We start from the raw sequence: 18,441 nt of genomic DNA, 5'->3' as shown, positions 1-18,441 counted from the left end.
AAAAGTCAGTAATGGGATTCTACAGGCAGATAATTGTCCCTGACTCAGGATACACTTCTTGATGTTTTATTTAATTGAGATAGGATATTCTTACTCCAGTTACTACTGAACATTAGAGTTCTGTCTCACAGGGTCATTCATGTGAAATTTTTTATGCAGTGTGGCATTTTCAGGCATATATTTCTGTGTAACAGCAACGTATTACAAGCTTTCGGTGTGTCATTTTATAACATTAAAGAAAATGATGAATGTGTTTAAAACTAAGGACAGGGTTCCTATTCATTAAGATCATATGGCTTGAACTAAAATACCAACACCATTAAAAAGCATACTGAAAGCACACAGCATGACTAGTGCTGTCGTGTGTGTTGTGTTTATATGTTGTTACACGATGCCTGGCTAAATTAGACCATTATTACAGGGACTTGGCTCTGAGAGACATGACAGACAACAAGCTGGGCCTCGAACAATCTGAGCTTGATATGACCCATGGCTCAAACCCTGGAAACTAGAATATACATAAACAAACTGGTCACACCTCGTACAAAAGTCATGTACAGCCGAAGACGGATGTCTTCCTCTGCAAAACCATTTTCAGCCCTAAGTCTTTTGGTTGGGCTGTTACTGAGCCGATATTGTGTTGCCTGAACACAGCGTTACTCACTCCTTATCATCCACAGTCAGATTGTACTCCGACAGGCAACCTCGCTTCAGCTCAAAAGCTCCAAAATGTTGTCATAACTATCAAAAAGCAAAATCTCAGCTGAGGAGATGTGATGCGATGGAGACATTTTGAGGAACTGGAAGCATAATAGCAAAGGAGCGATTTGTCTGAAAATCATCATCCATTTATCTCAGTCAGTATTCATTTTGGCATTTTTTCTCTTTGCATTATCCCTCTTTGAATATCATTGCTCCTTCAATCCTCTCTCCTAGCTGCTTATCATCTACCTTCCTCTGTTGTCAATGTGTCATTCCTCCACTGTATTCTCTGGCTGCTTGTTTTCTCTCAACCCTTTCTCTCTTTTCTGTCTCCATCTCTGCCCTCCCCTCCTTCTCTCGAATCAAGTCGTGAGTGCTCAGCCCTCCCCTCTCATTAAAGGAGTTGTGTAGCCCGGGAGGAAGCGCAGTAGAAATGGATCTCCCCTCTCTCTCCGTTGTGGAGGCTGTTCAGCAGACAATTCTTAGCCCACATCCATCTCCATTAGCGGGACCGGCAGCGACCAGCACGACCCCCCACCCACTGCCCTGTATCACGTTTCACTGCCTGCTATTTTTCCAGGTGGAAAAAGAGAGCCAGTCAGAGAGAGACGGACAAGGTCTGGGAACTGGGATGGGGAATGAGGAAGAGAAGGATGATTTAGATCTGGTGTGAAGAAATCATCCATCCACTTTCCTCCATGCTCTGATACGCTGACGTCCCCCAGGGGTGATGTGTGGGACGTGGTGCAGCGTCGACCTCAGTGGGAACTTTTCTACCTTTTCCAGCCCATAAAGAAAGTCTGCATCATGACCTCCCTGTGGCTTCAGCGGTACTTTAGGATGACATAGATAGTGTAGAAGCAGCTGCTGTCAAATGTTAAGGATGGTGGCAGTAAATGGCAGGTTTAGTCTCAATCACACAGGAAGAAACTTGATTTAGGACAGTAGAGAGAGGCTTTCCTGATGCCACAGGGAGGACAGACACGAAGGGATTAGTTTAACATTAACATATTCTTCCTTTTTAGGGCCATTTTATGCCAGAGGAGCTTTTTTCTTGAATCTGGTCAAGTTTTATGTCAATCCAAGTGAACTCCAATTATAACAGCTCCTTACCTCAGATCTCTGAATATTCAAAACTGCATTTTAGAAAACTGTGAGTTCCTTCTAAAAGTTCCTTCCTATACGGCTGAGGTTAAGTCTAAACATTATGGATCACGGTTCTTAGTCATCATGGTTGGGAAAACATCAATTTATTTTCTAAAGTGAGTTTTGGTCATCCCAACAAAGGTGTAAATGTTTCTCACCATTTCATTCAGACAAGACAAGATAACATAAGATGAGATGCACCTCTACTGATTCCATGTAGGAGAAATTCTAAGTGACACACCAGCAACAGAAGGAGACGGGGAGAAAATACAATAATCTGCACAGATCTTTATACGTGCAGCAACACAATAAACGCCACCATGTGGAAACTGTGTACACATTTAATAGGGATATGTGCATTATCCACAGTAAACTGTGCTATGGCTGGGGTAAGGATGGACAGCAGTGTGTATAAACACCAAGGGAATTATATACAGTTTGTTCTGAGACATATTAAACCCAGCTCAACTCAACTTTATAGCTGTCAATTTCAAGTCCTCCTTTTAGCAGCTGAAGTTTCACATTTAAGTAAAAATCACATACTCTACTATGGTATCTAAAAACTTAGAGAGCCTTGATAAGTGGTGTTATTACTTTAAATCATGAAAACACCTTGATTATTACAAGGGAAATAACTGTTAAATATGTATTTAAGAAACTTTAGGGACTGATAACTTTGATAGAGAGGAAGACTTCTGGGTTACGTTGATGGAGAATAGATGCAAGGAAGGGCTAAAAAAGTATTTTTTGTGACAGAAGTTGGATAAATGGTCTCAGAAGTCTCAGATCTTCAGCTCTGATTCCAAACTATTATCAATCAAGGTAACAAATGACATTAATGTGGGAACTTCTGGCCTTCCTGCGACCCCATTACAACATCCCATTTAACCTGTGGGAACAATTTCACGGGAATGGTTCAGGAATAGTCTGAATAAATCCAGACTTCACGTGTGAAGGTGATGGAGGAGTATGTGTCAAAAGTAAATGAGGCACATTTGGCTTTGCTTCCACCTGGCCTGCGCCAGAACAACCGCACAAACACACATACCTAAGCCTCCCCTATTCCATCTTCCCAAATCATGTGTCATTCTGTCCCATCAGGATACGGCGGGTCAGGAAAAACCTCAAGGGCAGAGTTCAGGAAACAATTAAGTGAAATAACTGCACACCAGCGGACCAAATTGGAATATGTGTCTGTTTCTCAGAAGGTCTCACTCGTTAAATCATTAACCCCACCACTGGAGACCACAAAGGAGCAAAAGTAACAGAGTTGTACGTTCAAAATGTAGACGCCATCTGCTTGGCAAGTGGCTATTACAAGAGCTGTTAAAGGGAGAGATGAGAGGGGAGCCCCCTGTAAATCAATGGAAGCTTACTGGGTTTGTGGTTTGACCCTGAAGTTGATTTCACCTTCAGACTCGTAACTGTGGCCAGCGACGCAGAATGCTTTCACTGCATTTTATCACTGCAATATGTCAGCAGCACTTAAATAAGAAATATATCATAGAGAATCTAAACATCTCTTACAACTCAACAACTATCTGTGTGCAGGACTGTGGTTTAGAGCAGTGTATCTCAACCTGGAGACCATGTTGTAATGTTGGTCTTCCAACTATTAATTGAATTACAGTGAGTTTGAACAGACAGTTCCCAGAAAACTTACCCTGACAAATTTAAAGTTGCTTTCTATTTTCCACAGGGTCTTGTGATTTTGAACATTTCTTGAAAAATATCGCTTGAGCTACCACAAAAATCTGCAGTCATGTCACTTTCATGGTGAATTTTTCACACACTTGGTCAGAACTTTGTTTATCCATCCCATCATGCTCAGCTGTACTATGTTTAACTCCATTTAGCAAATGCTAGCATACTAAGCTAACCTGAGGGAACCATTATTTTGCCATGTTTCCAGGATTTATGTGGCACATAAGGGGAACTTGGAAAAGAATCCAATGTCCCCCAGTTATACATGGGATGACTCTGTATTAGCTTGATAGGAAATTGGCTATTGCAGTTTAAAAGGGGTTTTGTCTTCCCAAGCACATTGATAAAGTAACTCCTTCAAAATCGAATAATCTGAAAACCTTAAAGAAGAGTAGTTCTAATAAAAAAAAAGGGACTTTCATAAAATATTTAACTTTAAATAGATCAAATTTGACCCATCCACACAAATAAAGAGTGAATTTGTGTTAACAGAACATTTAACTGGGGAATGTAAGACACTGTGAACATGGGTGTGTTCTCCAACTACGATGCTCAAGATGGCAGATACACCAGCTTGTTAGGACTCTGCAGCTCACTAGAGGTAAAGAGAAGGAACATAAAATGAACCAGATGACAAACGGTCCTTATAAAGGTTGATGTTTTGCTTGTTGGGAGCAGATTAAGCTAACGGAAAATATACAAACAAATAAAGAAAAGGAATGGCGGGTGATGGATGCATCTCTAAATAAATATCCCGTAAACAAAAGGAGAACTCCAACGAAGTTTAAGAGGGCTTATCTGCTCTTTTGGCTGAGTTTCTGAAAAAAAAAAAAAACATTTAAAAACTTGCCCTGACTCCAATCACAACAAGCGTCTCAGAACGGGCTTTAAAAATCTAGTCAAAACACAGCTATCAAACACTGAAATCTGGCTTTCACAGACAAAGTGACACCAAAGGCAGCCACAGCTACCCTGAATGGCAGTGGAGTGGGCATTAAAGCAGGTGTCCTGACGACAGCAGCGGCCCGACTGGTGGCGGAAACGGGTACACTGGGCAAATAGGTCAAGGTGAGAGGCAGAGTAGGGGGGCAGTTGGGAGGCAAGCAGAGAGCACCAATCCTGAAGAAGAAGTTGCTCAAGTCTATTTTATGCCAAAATATAGAATCTGAATCTTTGTCTTGTAGCTCAACAGTTTAACTGACTTAATTTGACATATCATTATGGTAACAAGTCAAGTCAGTCATAATAAACTGGCTGCTTCTGGAAGGAAACAAAATGAAACTATTTCACGCAGAGATGTGTTTTTATGACCTGGCCTGCACCTTTCATAGTCCTAAGCAGACATTAATTAATGTTAAGACATCACAAGCTTCAATCTCAAGAGGTTAACACTTTTTCTAAACAGTTTGTTTGCTGCTACTCGTTAACATACTAATAGAGGTTAGTTTAGACACGGCCGGATCCATGAGTTTATTCTGGCCCTGATCCAATCTTCAGCGTTATATTTGGATCACTGGCTTTAATCATCTGCGGCTACATGACACTGGTCTTTTTCCTGGAGAAGAAAAGGAATGGTCGAGTGGAGAAGCCCAGCTTGAGCGCGCCTTGAATGACAACAACATAAAGGGATGTAAATAGGTTATTGGGATGCATATTGTGTGAACAGAGATATGCGTCGGTGCCTGCTGGAAAATGAGATAATGGAAAATCCAAGAATGGGGCAAGAAAAACAGTCAAATGAACCCAGATTTGATGTTTATAGCTATGAATTATGATAAATGGATATGTATATTTCATAGACTCTTATATAAGCGTACACACTAGAATGCAAACACACATTCTAGCTGTTTATTTTGTCTCCGTGTGGAGGATTTCCAGGACATTAGAAGCCAGCCGTATATGCTGGTTGAGTGGACGTGACCGGCGCACACGAGGTTACGGCTTTGATCACTGCCAATGAGACAGAAAGCATAATAGGATGGAAACACACAACAACTACACACCTAACAAACACACACGCAGGCACACAAATGAACAACCATGCATGTTTTCGCATGCTGCATTACAATCAAATCAAGATGAGGAAATACCTAAACATGCCCACAAATCTGCACACACCGATGAAGCGAATTAAAGCTTTCATTACTCAGTATTATTTAATTGTATTGAGCTGTTCGTGGAAGTCTGGAGCTCAGGAAGATCACATTCTGGAAGTAAAGGATGCTGAGAGGAAGGTAGAAGAAGAGGATCAGGTTATGTATGATTGCTATTCAATATCTTCCATCCAGCTAATCATATTACTGCCCTTTCATTGCTCGGCTGTCAATACTCATCCTCGGGTTGCTCTCAGTCAACGACTCAGTTTTTAGTAGCACATCTACTCTTCTTTGCTCTTAGTGCTGCTTTTCATTTGTTTCCCTTTCTATCTCGGCCACTATTGTGACCCTCTCTTGTCTCCTTCTACGTGACGTTGGCTTTCTTCCACTTGCGTAAGAAATCAAACTGTGGTGGCCTTTATAAGCCCTGAATGTTAATAGAACCCAAATAAAGCCTAAAATAGTAGTGTCCTGCCTTATTCACTGATGTGAAGCTCCTTTTATCTGAGGACCGAATGCGTCCGCCTGCAAGGGTATTATGCTTATGTGGAGCTACATCTTCATTCACAAACTACGTTACACAATATTCCATCTGTGGTTTATGCAGCCCATCCATTTGGGTGATTATAGTGGTTAGCTAAAGCACCACCATAGAGAGGATGGAGAAAAGAAGGTAAGAAAGATGAAAACTACCCCTCTCTTTACAGTGAATGAAAGAATAATCGTATTTGAGTCACGGCTTCACATCCCTCCAGGCAGACAAGACCGTGAGGAATAAAGATTTTCTGGAAACAGTCATTTTTAAGAAGAACAAAATAATCAAGGCTAGATGACAATTAAATTTAAGGTGTTCCCGTGGAGCAATAAAAGAAAGAAAACCAAGATAATCAAAAAGTTAATAATGTGCAACAGAAGAAAAGAAGGGAAAGCAATGCTAAACATAGAGTAAAAAGAGTTTCCAACCTTATTAAGCTTGCAGTTGATGAAATATGTTATATTTTCTATGGCAGGGCATGCACCATTTACCTGATTTAGTCTATAGTAGTTAAAGGGTTTTGATTTGTAGTCCTAAACACCACAATATCAGGCTTAGCATTAAATTGAATTAGTAACAGAGGGCAGCAGATGATCGGATTAGATTTTTTTGTGGTCACATTATTGGCATAATTCACTTAGTTTGAGCACTGACTGATTTAAATCAGCAGTTCATTTATGTTAGGAAGGAAGGTGGACGAGGAGGAGGTCAAACACATGGCCTTACCCTCCGGATTCTTTTAGCTATGAAGACCTAAATCATTTATTTCATCATCTCAAATAATGAGAATTATGGTTTTTAAATTAACCTACTGACTGAAATTTTTTCAGTGGAAGCATCTTTATTATCTCACCTTGTTGCCAGAGATTTTCCATAATTTAAAACCTAAACATAAGATGAAATTACTTGTAAAGATGCGCGTTTCTTTTGCAGTGAGCCAGTCCTCCGAGCATCATCTGTGTAAATACAACCTGTGCCCTGCACCTCTCAGCTTCTGGTTCCCAGGTACGTCGGGGTCATGTGCTCTGAGGGGGTCACAAGTTTTACAACCTGCTGCCTCCCGACACAGTGACAGCAGGGGATCTCAGGGTGAATGTGGATGTGAACACGCTCTGACCACCAGCCATGTGGATACAGAGACAGGAAGAGCACTGGGGGCTTTTTTATTTTTATGACTGTTCAGGAATGTAACGGTGCACCTGCTCAATGATACTACTCTCTGCATGTCTCTGTCTGGTTTTATCAGGTATGAAAGGATTGCTGTATGGTAGCTGTGTGTGTTGGGTCACTGTAAACACAGTGAACCATCTGAGGAGCAATATGACACTGGTTCATATGTTTTACTGCTCTTCCGCGGCATCCTGTAGCTGCATGAGAAATCCCAGACTCTGTCAGGAAAAATAGGCTTTCTGTTCTCCTGCACATGTGTACTAGGATTAGAGTTACCACTCTGATTGGATGCTCATGCTTGACCTGCTAAATCAGACATTCTACCAAAATGTCTCCTACTTAGAAACTCAAAGTAGCTTGTGTATAGATATATACAATTATTGAAACAATATGTATGTCTTACTATAGTCCCACTGACCCTGTTTTTGTTTCTCCAGGAGATCTGTGCAGCTGCACAATCTAAAACACAGTCATAAAAAATAACCTCTGGATATCTGCTGCATTTGTTCTGAAATGAATAAACTTGTCGCTGTGATCAAAGTTATCACTCTGATTGAAAAAATAAACTTCCAATGAAAAACATTCAACAGAAAAATCATAAAAAGAGATGAATACTGTATCTCATTAAAACCAGATTTTAATGAGCTTGCACAGATTTACTGCGCCAGTTTAACTGTATCACGCTGGATAATAAGCCGTAACAATGTCCACATTGACAGAGGACAACAAGACTACTAGGCACGCTGGCCACTCCGTGAGGCTATAAATAATATGAATAACGACAGAACCGAACCCTGCACACATGTCCGATGTTAGATTCCAGGGTCCGAACATTACTCTATGTATGACATTCACATTCAGCTGTGTGGAGGTGAAGAAAGAGCCCGGTTTTCAACTCCTCTCTCTCTCTCTCTAGCTGTCCTTTTCCATTTGTCATGCAACAATTTTCAAGGAGCTATGCTTTGTGAGAATGCACGCTTTTATCCCCCTTTATAAATAACATCATCCAGCTTTCCATCCTGCCTTCTCCAACCACTTGAGTTAAAAGAGTTAAAACACAGGCGGTACAATGACAGCTTTGCTTTACCATCTTAATTCAACATTTGTTTATCCACTAAGTTAATGGACACGTAATAAGTTGCAGATGTTCCATCAGATACCTGTCTGTATTAAATTGCACAGCACATAATGACTGTAATAGATCAAAAGTTGAGGAATCATCAAAGCTACGACTTTAAATATTGAGACATCAATATACGTATCAGAAGTCAGGTTATTGAATATTCATGTCAATAGTTCAGGCAGAGCAGTGGAGCCATTGCCAGAGTCTCATAGCAAGGCTAAAATAGTTATCATCATCCTACATTCATGAGTACTGTATATGAATGGAAGATTAATACTGATACCATTTTATTGTTTTCACAGGTTTGTCAGGAGCTGCGTAGATTTACTCCTGGATGCTCTGGATCTACTGTATGTCTTATTTGTTCCTTGAAAACTACTCAGGAACTTGGGTAATTTATTGTTAACCGGTACGCCAGTAAATCTAATTCAGCTTTTCTGATGTCCGCCTCCGACTTCCCATGTGAGCTGTTGGCTGCAGGTCATCTCTCCTGCTCCCTCACAGGGGAATGTACGACAGAACTGCTTTAACATCCAAGAGGGACACATGAGAGGGAGACAGCATGATGAAAAGTCTCCAATTTTGACTTTGGTTCTGTGCAAAGCTTGCGTGTTTCCAATAAGAAGAAAAGCTCAGTAAACATGAGCCATTGAAGCACATTACCCAGAGGGGCTGTTTCTTTCACAAACACAGAACATACCATCCTTGTGAAAATAACAGATATTACAGTTGCTCCTGTTCAGTGGACTCAAATGCAGTGAAAGCCATTAATCGCTCTCCTAATGTAATAAGCAGGGGAGTTTGTTTATACCGAGATAAATCACTTAGCACTGCTCAGACTCAAAGGAGTTGGTCCAAAAAAACCATGTGCCTTTAAACAACATGGGAATGTGCACTTTGAAAGCTGACAGTAGACATTTTTTGTAATGTTTGTAGGGAAGCCACAGTAAAGAGAAACCACTAAAGTCAAAACCATTGATTACAGCTTCAAAAATGAACCGGGAATTCTGAGATGAAAAAGTTCTGTTGGCATTTACAGTATCTGTTCAACATAAATAAATGATATATGGCAGCATTTTTTTTTGTAAGAAAAGCTTTCTGTGTCCTGCAATAATGATGTAACAAGGGCTCTTAAATGACTCTGATGGGATCATCTGCTTAAAAATCCATTTTTATTCCTCTCTTTGATCCTCTGGTATTTGAGTATAATATTCAGGACAGAGGCAATTTTTCAGAGTTAGGCAAGGAGGAGAAAAAAACAACTACCATGACAGTGTAAAGACAGCCTGCCAGGGGGAAAGTGTGCATTCCCCTGCAGCTCTGGCTCAGCTCCAGCTTTCAACGTGCACTTTTTGTGGTTTATATTTGCAAAGGATTTGTGAAGGGTGAATGCTTCTCCTCCCCTGTCCTGGATCGCAACTATAATTCTTGTTTTCAGATCTGTAACCAGTCACAGGTGATGTACTATCGCCCACTTGGCAGTCGGCTCAAAACATGTGGTGTCCACCCTCTTGACTTTCAGCAGTTTTCCCAACGCATGCTGGGCCATAACTTTATACAGTGGCGATCCAACTCTTCTATCAGCCACAATCTGTCACCTCAACAGCTCGAAGATAAGAAATCACTGAGTGGTTGCAACACTGTGCCAGGGTCAGACTGTCTTTAAACTGCAGCAGGAAGGGCCTCTTGTCTTGACTGGACTTCTCTGTGTCTAAACAGACACACATCTGCCTTTTATATCCACCAATATGCAAGAAAGACTGTCCTTCAGATCTCAGGCCACATTTGTTAACGTGGACACAGTTTATCGTATTTCAGCAATCAGGAAGTAAATGGCAGCCAAGAATTGATTGATTATGTGGATCACCTTTATTCTTTACATGCAAGGCCAAAAAAAACATGCATGTTCAAGTTTGATCAGAGCAAAGCCAGTCCAAATGACTGTCAGGATAAAAAAGGTGAGAAAACACTTCTTTAAACATGCGAATCTGATTTTTAACAGGTCTTTAGAACTTTCCAGAGGTCCATTTCCTGTCATTTGGTAGTTCATAGTGGCACACTTCTTTATAGGAAGTAAAATGAAAACAGTCTCCAGCTGGAGGAAGAGCATGTTTTAAAGCTTTTAAACCAGATGAACAGAAAAATGTCCTTTGAGAGATTTTTGAAAGGCAAAAAATGATCTCATCCAAGGATACATTCATAAAACGTTTGCGTGTGTGTTTACCTACAGTATATTGGTACAATGATGACCTCCAAACATGGGCCTAAAGTGTGCAATATTGAGAAATGATTTGGTTTGATTAATGCAAACTTTGGTGCAACTGCTCTCCTAGTGCAATTCATTTGAACTCGTGTGCAAGATGCAGTACTAAGCTTGGTGTGCCCCAAACAAAGCAGGCTTCTAAACAAGATCTGCTGCAGTTTGACCAGAACATGAACACAACACGGACCGAAGGCATAATACTGGACTTGATTCTATGGTTTCAGTGCATACCTGTTCTCCTCATCAAATGATCTACTGTATGTGACCCATTACACTTCAGTACAGCTGTTGGAACTTCCGTCTCCCTGCAGCACGTCGTTATTAGTGAGTAAAGGGGGAATTTCTGCTGCTGTTTAGACATTTTATAAGGTCTTTATGAGTTCTTAGCCACCACAGATCCAAGCGGTGCATTTACCCAGCACGCAGTGTTGTTTTGGAAGTCATAAAAGCTGTCAGGTGGCCACAACAACACACAACAAAAGAAATATGGCAGTCAGGTGTTACTGTTGTAGGTGTATGGTGTGGTTCTATATTAAAACACATTGGTCAAAATCAGTGAATTCCTTGGATATAAAAGAAAGTAAAGTTACTTCTATAAAACTGAACTATTTTACCTTCAGTTTGGGTAACAAATACCTTCACAATGTCACCTGTAACCAGCTCAGTTTAACCATTAATCACTGGTCGGGAGGATGAAGGGAGTAGGGATCTGCTATTCAAGCTGTTGATTCATGAATAACTTTTTTAAATTAAGAAAATGTTAGATACATAAATAAATCTGCGTTGCAAGAAACTTCATGTGTTCCTGTCCTTGAGTAACAACTTCCACCGGGCTGCTAATCATCTTCATCAAGATTGTGTTTTTACTTGTGACCTTGCAGACTGACATGACATTTCCTTTTGCTGACCAATCATACGTCTGAAATGTGATACGTAGGGAGAAATCTACATGTGTCCTACCTAAAGCCCTGTCAGCATGCATCCATATATCCATAACACTTCTAATAGAGCTCATCTCCAGAGGACATCTTACTATTTCTGGCTGTGCAGATGGATACATTTCGTTCGAGTGTTGTAAAACATCTCTCTTACACTGTTGTCGGAATTGCACAACAACATGGCTGCGTGCATTGTTAGTTTGACACGGGAGTTGGAGTCACAAGGTCCACCATGACTACTAGGACTGCTGGGGCGATTCACTAGCTTTACTTAGTGATCATAGGTAGTAAATAGTGGATACATCAGGCTTAACATGTGAATTCAATATCAAAGAAGGTATTGATGGAGAAGAGTGCTGTCAAAGTCATCAGAACGGGTTAATAGGTGCTGCAGGGGTGATCTCAATGGAGGATGTAGGAAGTGGGAAAATTGATGTGTCCCTAGATCAATACAGGAGAGCATTTGGATCACAGCAGTGTAACTGAATCGCCCTGTGGCTGCTGCTGCTGCTGCTTCAGGGACACCGGCCTCTGCGTCCCCTAAGCTGATGATCGGTGGGGAGGAGGTGGAGGTGTAAGGGTCAGGATCATTGTAGAAAAAAAGATTGGGAGGCAGATAAAGCTTTTGGTGACTACTGCTTCATTGCCACATTGTCTTGGATCAATATCCATCAACACTGGTTTTCCTTAAGTGTAAAGCCTAAGTACCTCAATGAGCATCAAACACAATTACACTGCTTAAAGGTGCATTAGTGGTTTTGGAGTGGTCTCGACAAATTTAGTATCATCTTGACAAAAAAAAACAAAAAAACAACAACAAAAAAAACAAAAAAAACAATGCCGTTCGTAATGGATTAATATGATAAAATTGCAACCGACCTCAACATGATCAGCAGGATTCCAGACATGTGCTTCAGATTACAGTATGTCCATCTCAAACATAAGTGTTGAATACCTTATGAAGCTTAAATAAAGAAGGACAGTTTAAATATATTAACATTTGAGCACCAAATGCACCTTTACGGTCTAAATCTACCACACTTCAAATACACACAGTGCTAAATGATGCGTTATGATCCATGTAAAACCCACATCCAGTGATCATGGAGCCTTTGTTTCCACAGAGCACAGGCTTCATGCTTCACAAAGCACAGGCTTGGTATAGCGACTTTCTCTTTGAGGAAGAACAAGCTCATCTTTCATTGTTAAGCTCAAGATCGTCACAGAGGATGAGCAGCTGCTGATCTGAGCTCAGCTGAGTCGCCCTCTTGTGGTCCATCGGGATCACACGCATTGAAGGGCATCTGAGGCTGACTGGTAAGACCATGTTGGACCCAGAGGCTGCACTGCTGCAACATATACATATATATGGATAAATGTTAGTAAGACAAAATCAGAAACACCTGTTTTTGTGTTGACCCACTTATTTAAATAAGCTTGGAGACTATGACACTTTGTGGTAGTCTTGTTTTGAAGTGCACTCAAAGGAAATGTGTTTCTAATATTGTGGCCACCTCATTTACATACAGGAACATTAGAAACACACTTTAATTCCATCCAGCGCAGCAATGCTACAAATTGCAGCGCAGACTTATGTGCACTTGCAACAACAAAACCAAAAAAAGATTAAGATTACAATTAAGTGACATGCATTGCGTAGCCAAAAGTAAGTGGACACCTAAACAGGGATTTTCTCCTAATCAGCCCCAGCAGCATTAGTGAGGACCAGCACTCATCATTCTCTCACACCACACTGGGAGAACAATTTCTGTGTCATATCCTGTGTCAGACAATAATGTTAGTCTGTTTTAGTAATTGTACATGATTTTAACATTACTTTCAACCTCACGAGAGATTAAAGGGGAGGGTGGTGGTAGGGAGAGAGAGACAGAGGGAGAACGAAAGAGAGAGAGAGAGAGAGAGAGAGAGAGATAGAGAGAGAGAGGGAAAGTGAGAGGAGCAGGTTACACTGCAGAAGTATCGGGGGTAATAAACCGGAGGGTTTACGTGCCCCTCTGCTCTTCTCTCTCGCCTCCTCCGCAGTGCACTTGCAGCTGAGCAGTACTCTGGACAGGACGGTTCCCTCCATCTCCTCTTCATTATCTCCCCCCTCTCTCCCTCTCTTCTCTCTCTCCCTCCTCTTTCTGTGTCTTGAAGTCGTGCGTAATAGTGGAGGTGTCGAGGAGGGTGCACCGGCACTTGCGTCTCACTCCAGTTCGGAGGTCCCGATGTTGCGGATTCATTGAGAAAAACCCCGCCGCTGGAATTAAAATGAGCACTCCTGCTGAGCGACTCTCCTCCTCCACATAGCGCTGCCTTCTCTGCACTACATCTGTTTTATGTGACTCCAGCAGAAGAAGCAGGATGACTACTACCTTATCGCTCGTGATTTTGTGCGCACTGGTAAGTTGCATTTTCTTGCAAGTAATGTTCCTTTTCTTATTGCTCTACTATTCTAAATGAGCTCCTATGGACCTTATGCACTTTTTTCCTCTGGTCCTTTAAAGGGTTCCCTTTCACTGTGACTTTTCATTGCACCTGTAATGCATATGGAAGCTGGGTTTGTGTCTATATTTACGTGCCTGATTTATTTATTTTTGTCTCTTTGGTGGTATTTTGCGACATTTGGAAGGCAGTTTTAACATGTACCGTATTGCTACTGTGGTGTTTCCCTTTAAAACTCTCATATTAAATGACTCATTTGGTGCTTCCCTGTTAAACCTGCAAGCGCTGACTGTAGCTTTGATTTGCAGATTCTGTGTTATTCTATAATCAGCTCTGCACACACATGCCCCTACATGCACACTCATACCTTCCTGGTTTTCACTCAGTGAACAAAAGTTAAGACAGTTGAGATTCGATTCCGGAAAATAGAGTCTTCTGCTGCACATTTGGCTGAATCCAGACATCCAGGAGCAGTCTGCTGGCAGCCTTGACTCACACTTTAATAGCATTAATTAGTAAAAGTAATTTATTCATTCTTTCTAGTGCAATTTCTGCATTATTTCTTACACTAAGAAAGATGCTGATTCATTAAATCCTTATCCAGCTTAAATGATCTGCTTTTTCGCATAAAACATGAGGCCCTTCTGATGATATGAAAAAGTTGATTATGGAAGATAGTAAAGAGCAGAAGGCACATCCTCCCGTCAGTCTGGTATGTCCACAGCAGCTGGTCTAATTGGGCTGCACAGCTCAGTCATCATGTGAACAGCCCTAGATGTGAGGGGACACTCTGTTATGACAGCTGGTTGAAAGGGTGGCGACGGTCGGGTGCACTTTGGTAGAATTAAATTTGGAAATAAACTCTGAAATTAACCATGAAATTGAAAGGAGTACAAACCAAGCATACTGTAGCTGCGTCACTGTACATTCATGTGAGTGTGCACATGCATGTTCCTGCTGCCTGTGAGCAAATGTTCCCCTGAATTTGGAATTTAACCTTTGTTTTAGTTGAGTGAAATTCCAGAGATATGTTAAAGGAGAGGGAGCTGGTAGAGCAGTCAGGGACATAAATCCCTCCCCTGCAAGTGGGGATGTCTTTTAAGGTTTGAGAGTTGCATCCAGAGTTCATAAATAAAGCTCTGATAATGTACTTATAAATAAAATAGAGGTTCACACAAAAATGTTGAGATAACAAGCTGTAGAGACTTGAGAAATAATGAGGATGAAAAATGCACCTTGAAAGCAAGAAGTAGGATGTCAGAAAGAGGGGGAATATTGAGCAAGAGAAGAAGGAATGAGAGCTGGCTGCTCAGTACATCTGTTTCTGAATGAAAGCAGGGACAGCAGAAAGGGGAGGGGTGAGGAGGACGAATGACAGTGAGAGAGAGAGAGAGAGAGATAGAGAGAGGGAGAGAGAGAGAGAGAGAGAAAGACTGAATTGATGTCTCAGCAAATGCGAATTAAGTGGAAATGAGCTATTGCACGTTACATAATAAAAGCCACAGGACATGAAAGTGATTCAGAGTTTCTTTGTTCTAAAATGTCTGGATATGAATTCTTTTCATTTAACATTGTTGTATACACACCAGCAGAACAAGCCTCAGTACTTTTGCCAGTAAAGCTGCGCGGCATTTGTATTAGAGAGGACTGGAAGAATGCAGCAAGAGAGGAAGGGTGGTGATAACTGGAGTATATTAGACTTATTAGACAATGGATGAGAGAGATGAACACAGTGTGCTTGGAAGAAATTTAAACCAACTGGGGGATGGAAATATTAATGTATTTCGAGTCAAATGTCCCCGTGCTTTAATGTTTCTGATCACCTCAGCTGTGGACAAAAATGTCTTCATGCTGCCACTTTAAGGGGACGCATCCCATTGTCACATTTACCTTGTCGGGATCTGGCATTTTAACCATCAGGGCAAAAATGCCACATTTGGTAGAAAGAAGATAGAGAGCACACAGTTTGAATGAAAAGTTCCCACAGGTAGAAGTACAAGCCTGTGTGTGTGTGTGTGTGTGTGTGTACCAGTGGTGATCGGAAGCGGAGGCTGACATTCACAGCAACCCTCACCTTTAGACTGTAATTAGGACAGGCATGTGTGTAATGGCGTGCACACATGATTTTACGGTAACTGCTTCGACTGAAGCGTGTCAGAAGTTTACTATTAGAGCTGATGTGCCTTTAGGGGAGCTATTAAGGCAGTTAGATGACCACCTTGATCAGTGTGTCTAATACGGGTGGATACGACATGATTTATGATGAATTCTGATAGCGGTTAGATTTATGGTACAGGTTGGACACCTGGCAGTAATTTTCATCAATTTGTTTTAGTGTTCAACTTATGGTGTCTCTGTGCTGTGTGCTCGTGTACGCGTGGATTTTTTCTCTCTTACATGTGCTGCTCTAATATACTGCACCTCTGTCCCGGTGTGACAGGTGGCATTGGTGTCGGCTTCAAAGACGGAGCGCGTTGTGCAGATCCCCTGTGACTCCAGCCAGTACACCAGAAGTGGAGAATGCTGCAACGAGTGTCCACCTGGAGAGGGAGTGGTGAAGAAATGTGGCGCCACTCAGACTGTCTGCGCCCAGTGTTTGGACAGTGAGTATTGGTTTGCTCCTACTTTGTGCATGCGTGGGCGCTGAATTCATTGAAATAATTTAATGCAATTAAAAAAGTCCTCAATGTTCAATGCTGTCCTCAACTTGTCGCAGCATCTTATTGCATCTTGATTATATACTGCAGAAACATATTAGTGGATTATTTTTTGCAGAACAAGTACAACCGCAAGCAAGTTAATTTACCTTGTAAACAAGTAAAATAATTGTAATTTGTTTTCAGATGAATAGTAAAGTCATAACATATAAATGGTTTATACGTGTTTAAAAGGCTAGAGGACTGCGCCAAAGGTTTATGAAAAAAACGCCTACAAAGATTTTGATGCTGTCCCTATTTGTGGTGAAAATTTGCATTTCTCAAAAGTCAACAACAGTGTGTCTTTCCACAAAACACATCCACAAACCTCACTGTCAGTTGCTGTCAACTCTGGTATTGTTCAGTTCCAACAAGTCGGGTCAGAATATGGTTTTTATTACAGCGGTTTACATTTGCTGGACCAACTCATTAAAATATTGTAACTTTTCACCTCGAAATGTCAAAACCTGACTTTGCACAAACTCCACTTCCTGAAATGTGTCAAATGTAAGAGGATTAAATTCAGTCTGGAAACAATTCCGATCAAACATATGCTCATGTAAATCCACGCACAGCTGCACGACGTCACCACCAGCATACACAGACTCTTACCTGATTAATGCAAAGCGTCTGCCCTTACATCATCTTATTTATACACCCACATAGAGTCTTTTCGGCCCTTAATGGAGCTCAGGCTGTGAGCTCAAACAAAAAGACTGTCAAAGCCAAAACAAACTGCCATTATTCAATTTGTGCATTTGTATAAAGTGTATGATTTGCCTTTATCAAGTGTCCTGAGAAATAAGGCAAAAATACGTATGTTTATGCTTATAAGTGGGTCCAAATGTGTTCACTTACAGCTCAGCTCAGGCTGTGAACCATTAGCACTCGCTCTCCAGACCAGAGCTGGGAGAGATGCCAACATAACAGCAACACGAAGAAGAGAAGAGGCAACGCTGCAAACAAATGTCTTGATGCAGAGGCCTTTTTTTGCAGCTCTCTTTGCCCTTTAAGATGCTGGCCTGTAGCTGTGTCAGCACTCGAAGTAAACTTCAAACTATAGGTCACAAGCGGAGCAGCTGGAAAAGCTGCAGAGTTGATTGATTGCATTAATCCAACATGGCAACATGTAAACACACTGTCAAATCCAGCCTGTAAACAAGAACTGCTGAGTCAGCGTCTTAATCTTCAACTGAGCAAAGCTGAACCCAATAATATCAACAGGATGCTTTTAAAAGGGAAATTATTAAATATTGAAAGAATGCATGCTGACTGAGAAGAAGGCTTTTTGTCCACAGAAATGACAATTTCACTCCTGTGAAGTTGTTGTTTCTCGCCCCGAGTACTACAAGAGCTACTGCGATGGCTTCAGGGGCAGGGAGCCAGTTCTGTACATCTAGAACGCGACAGTGCCACTGGGGAAAAGAAAAAAGGCACAAAATACTAGGAGTCAAACCAACTCTGTCAAACAAAGTCAATGTCAGGAAAGCAGAGGCATGAAATTGACGAAAATGGACCGCCGTGCAAAAATAAAGGAGAAATAAAGTGGATTTCTCATGCTTTTGAGTCAACATTGTTAAGAATCCAGAGCAGAATAATTGATGGTCAATGGCTTTGATGGGT

General features: G+C 41.3%; 1 protein-coding gene across 1 annotated transcript in view; it reads left to right on the top strand.

Moving 5' to 3' along the window:
• The first annotated feature begins 13,712 nt into the window (after window positions 1-13,712).
• ngfra (nerve growth factor receptor a (TNFR superfamily, member 16)) overlaps window positions 13,713-18,441 on the top strand; it is a 30,754-nt gene continuing 26,025 nt past the window's right edge. Inside the window, exons 1-2 of the mRNA XM_084570135.1 lie at window positions 13,713-14,080; window positions 16,563-16,725. Coding sequence (XP_084426261.1) covers window positions 14,042-14,080; window positions 16,563-16,725 — 202 coding nt within the window. The 5' untranslated portion in view covers window positions 13,713-14,041. The remainder of the gene's footprint in view (window positions 14,081-16,562; window positions 16,726-18,441) is intronic.

Source organism: Chelon labrosus, assembly GCF_963514085.1.
Source record: "Chelon labrosus genome assembly, chromosome: 21".
In the NCBI taxonomy this organism is placed as follows: domain Eukaryota; kingdom Metazoa; phylum Chordata; class Actinopteri; order Mugiliformes; family Mugilidae; genus Chelon; species Chelon labrosus.
This window is presented reverse-complemented; position numbering and strand designations above follow the sequence as displayed.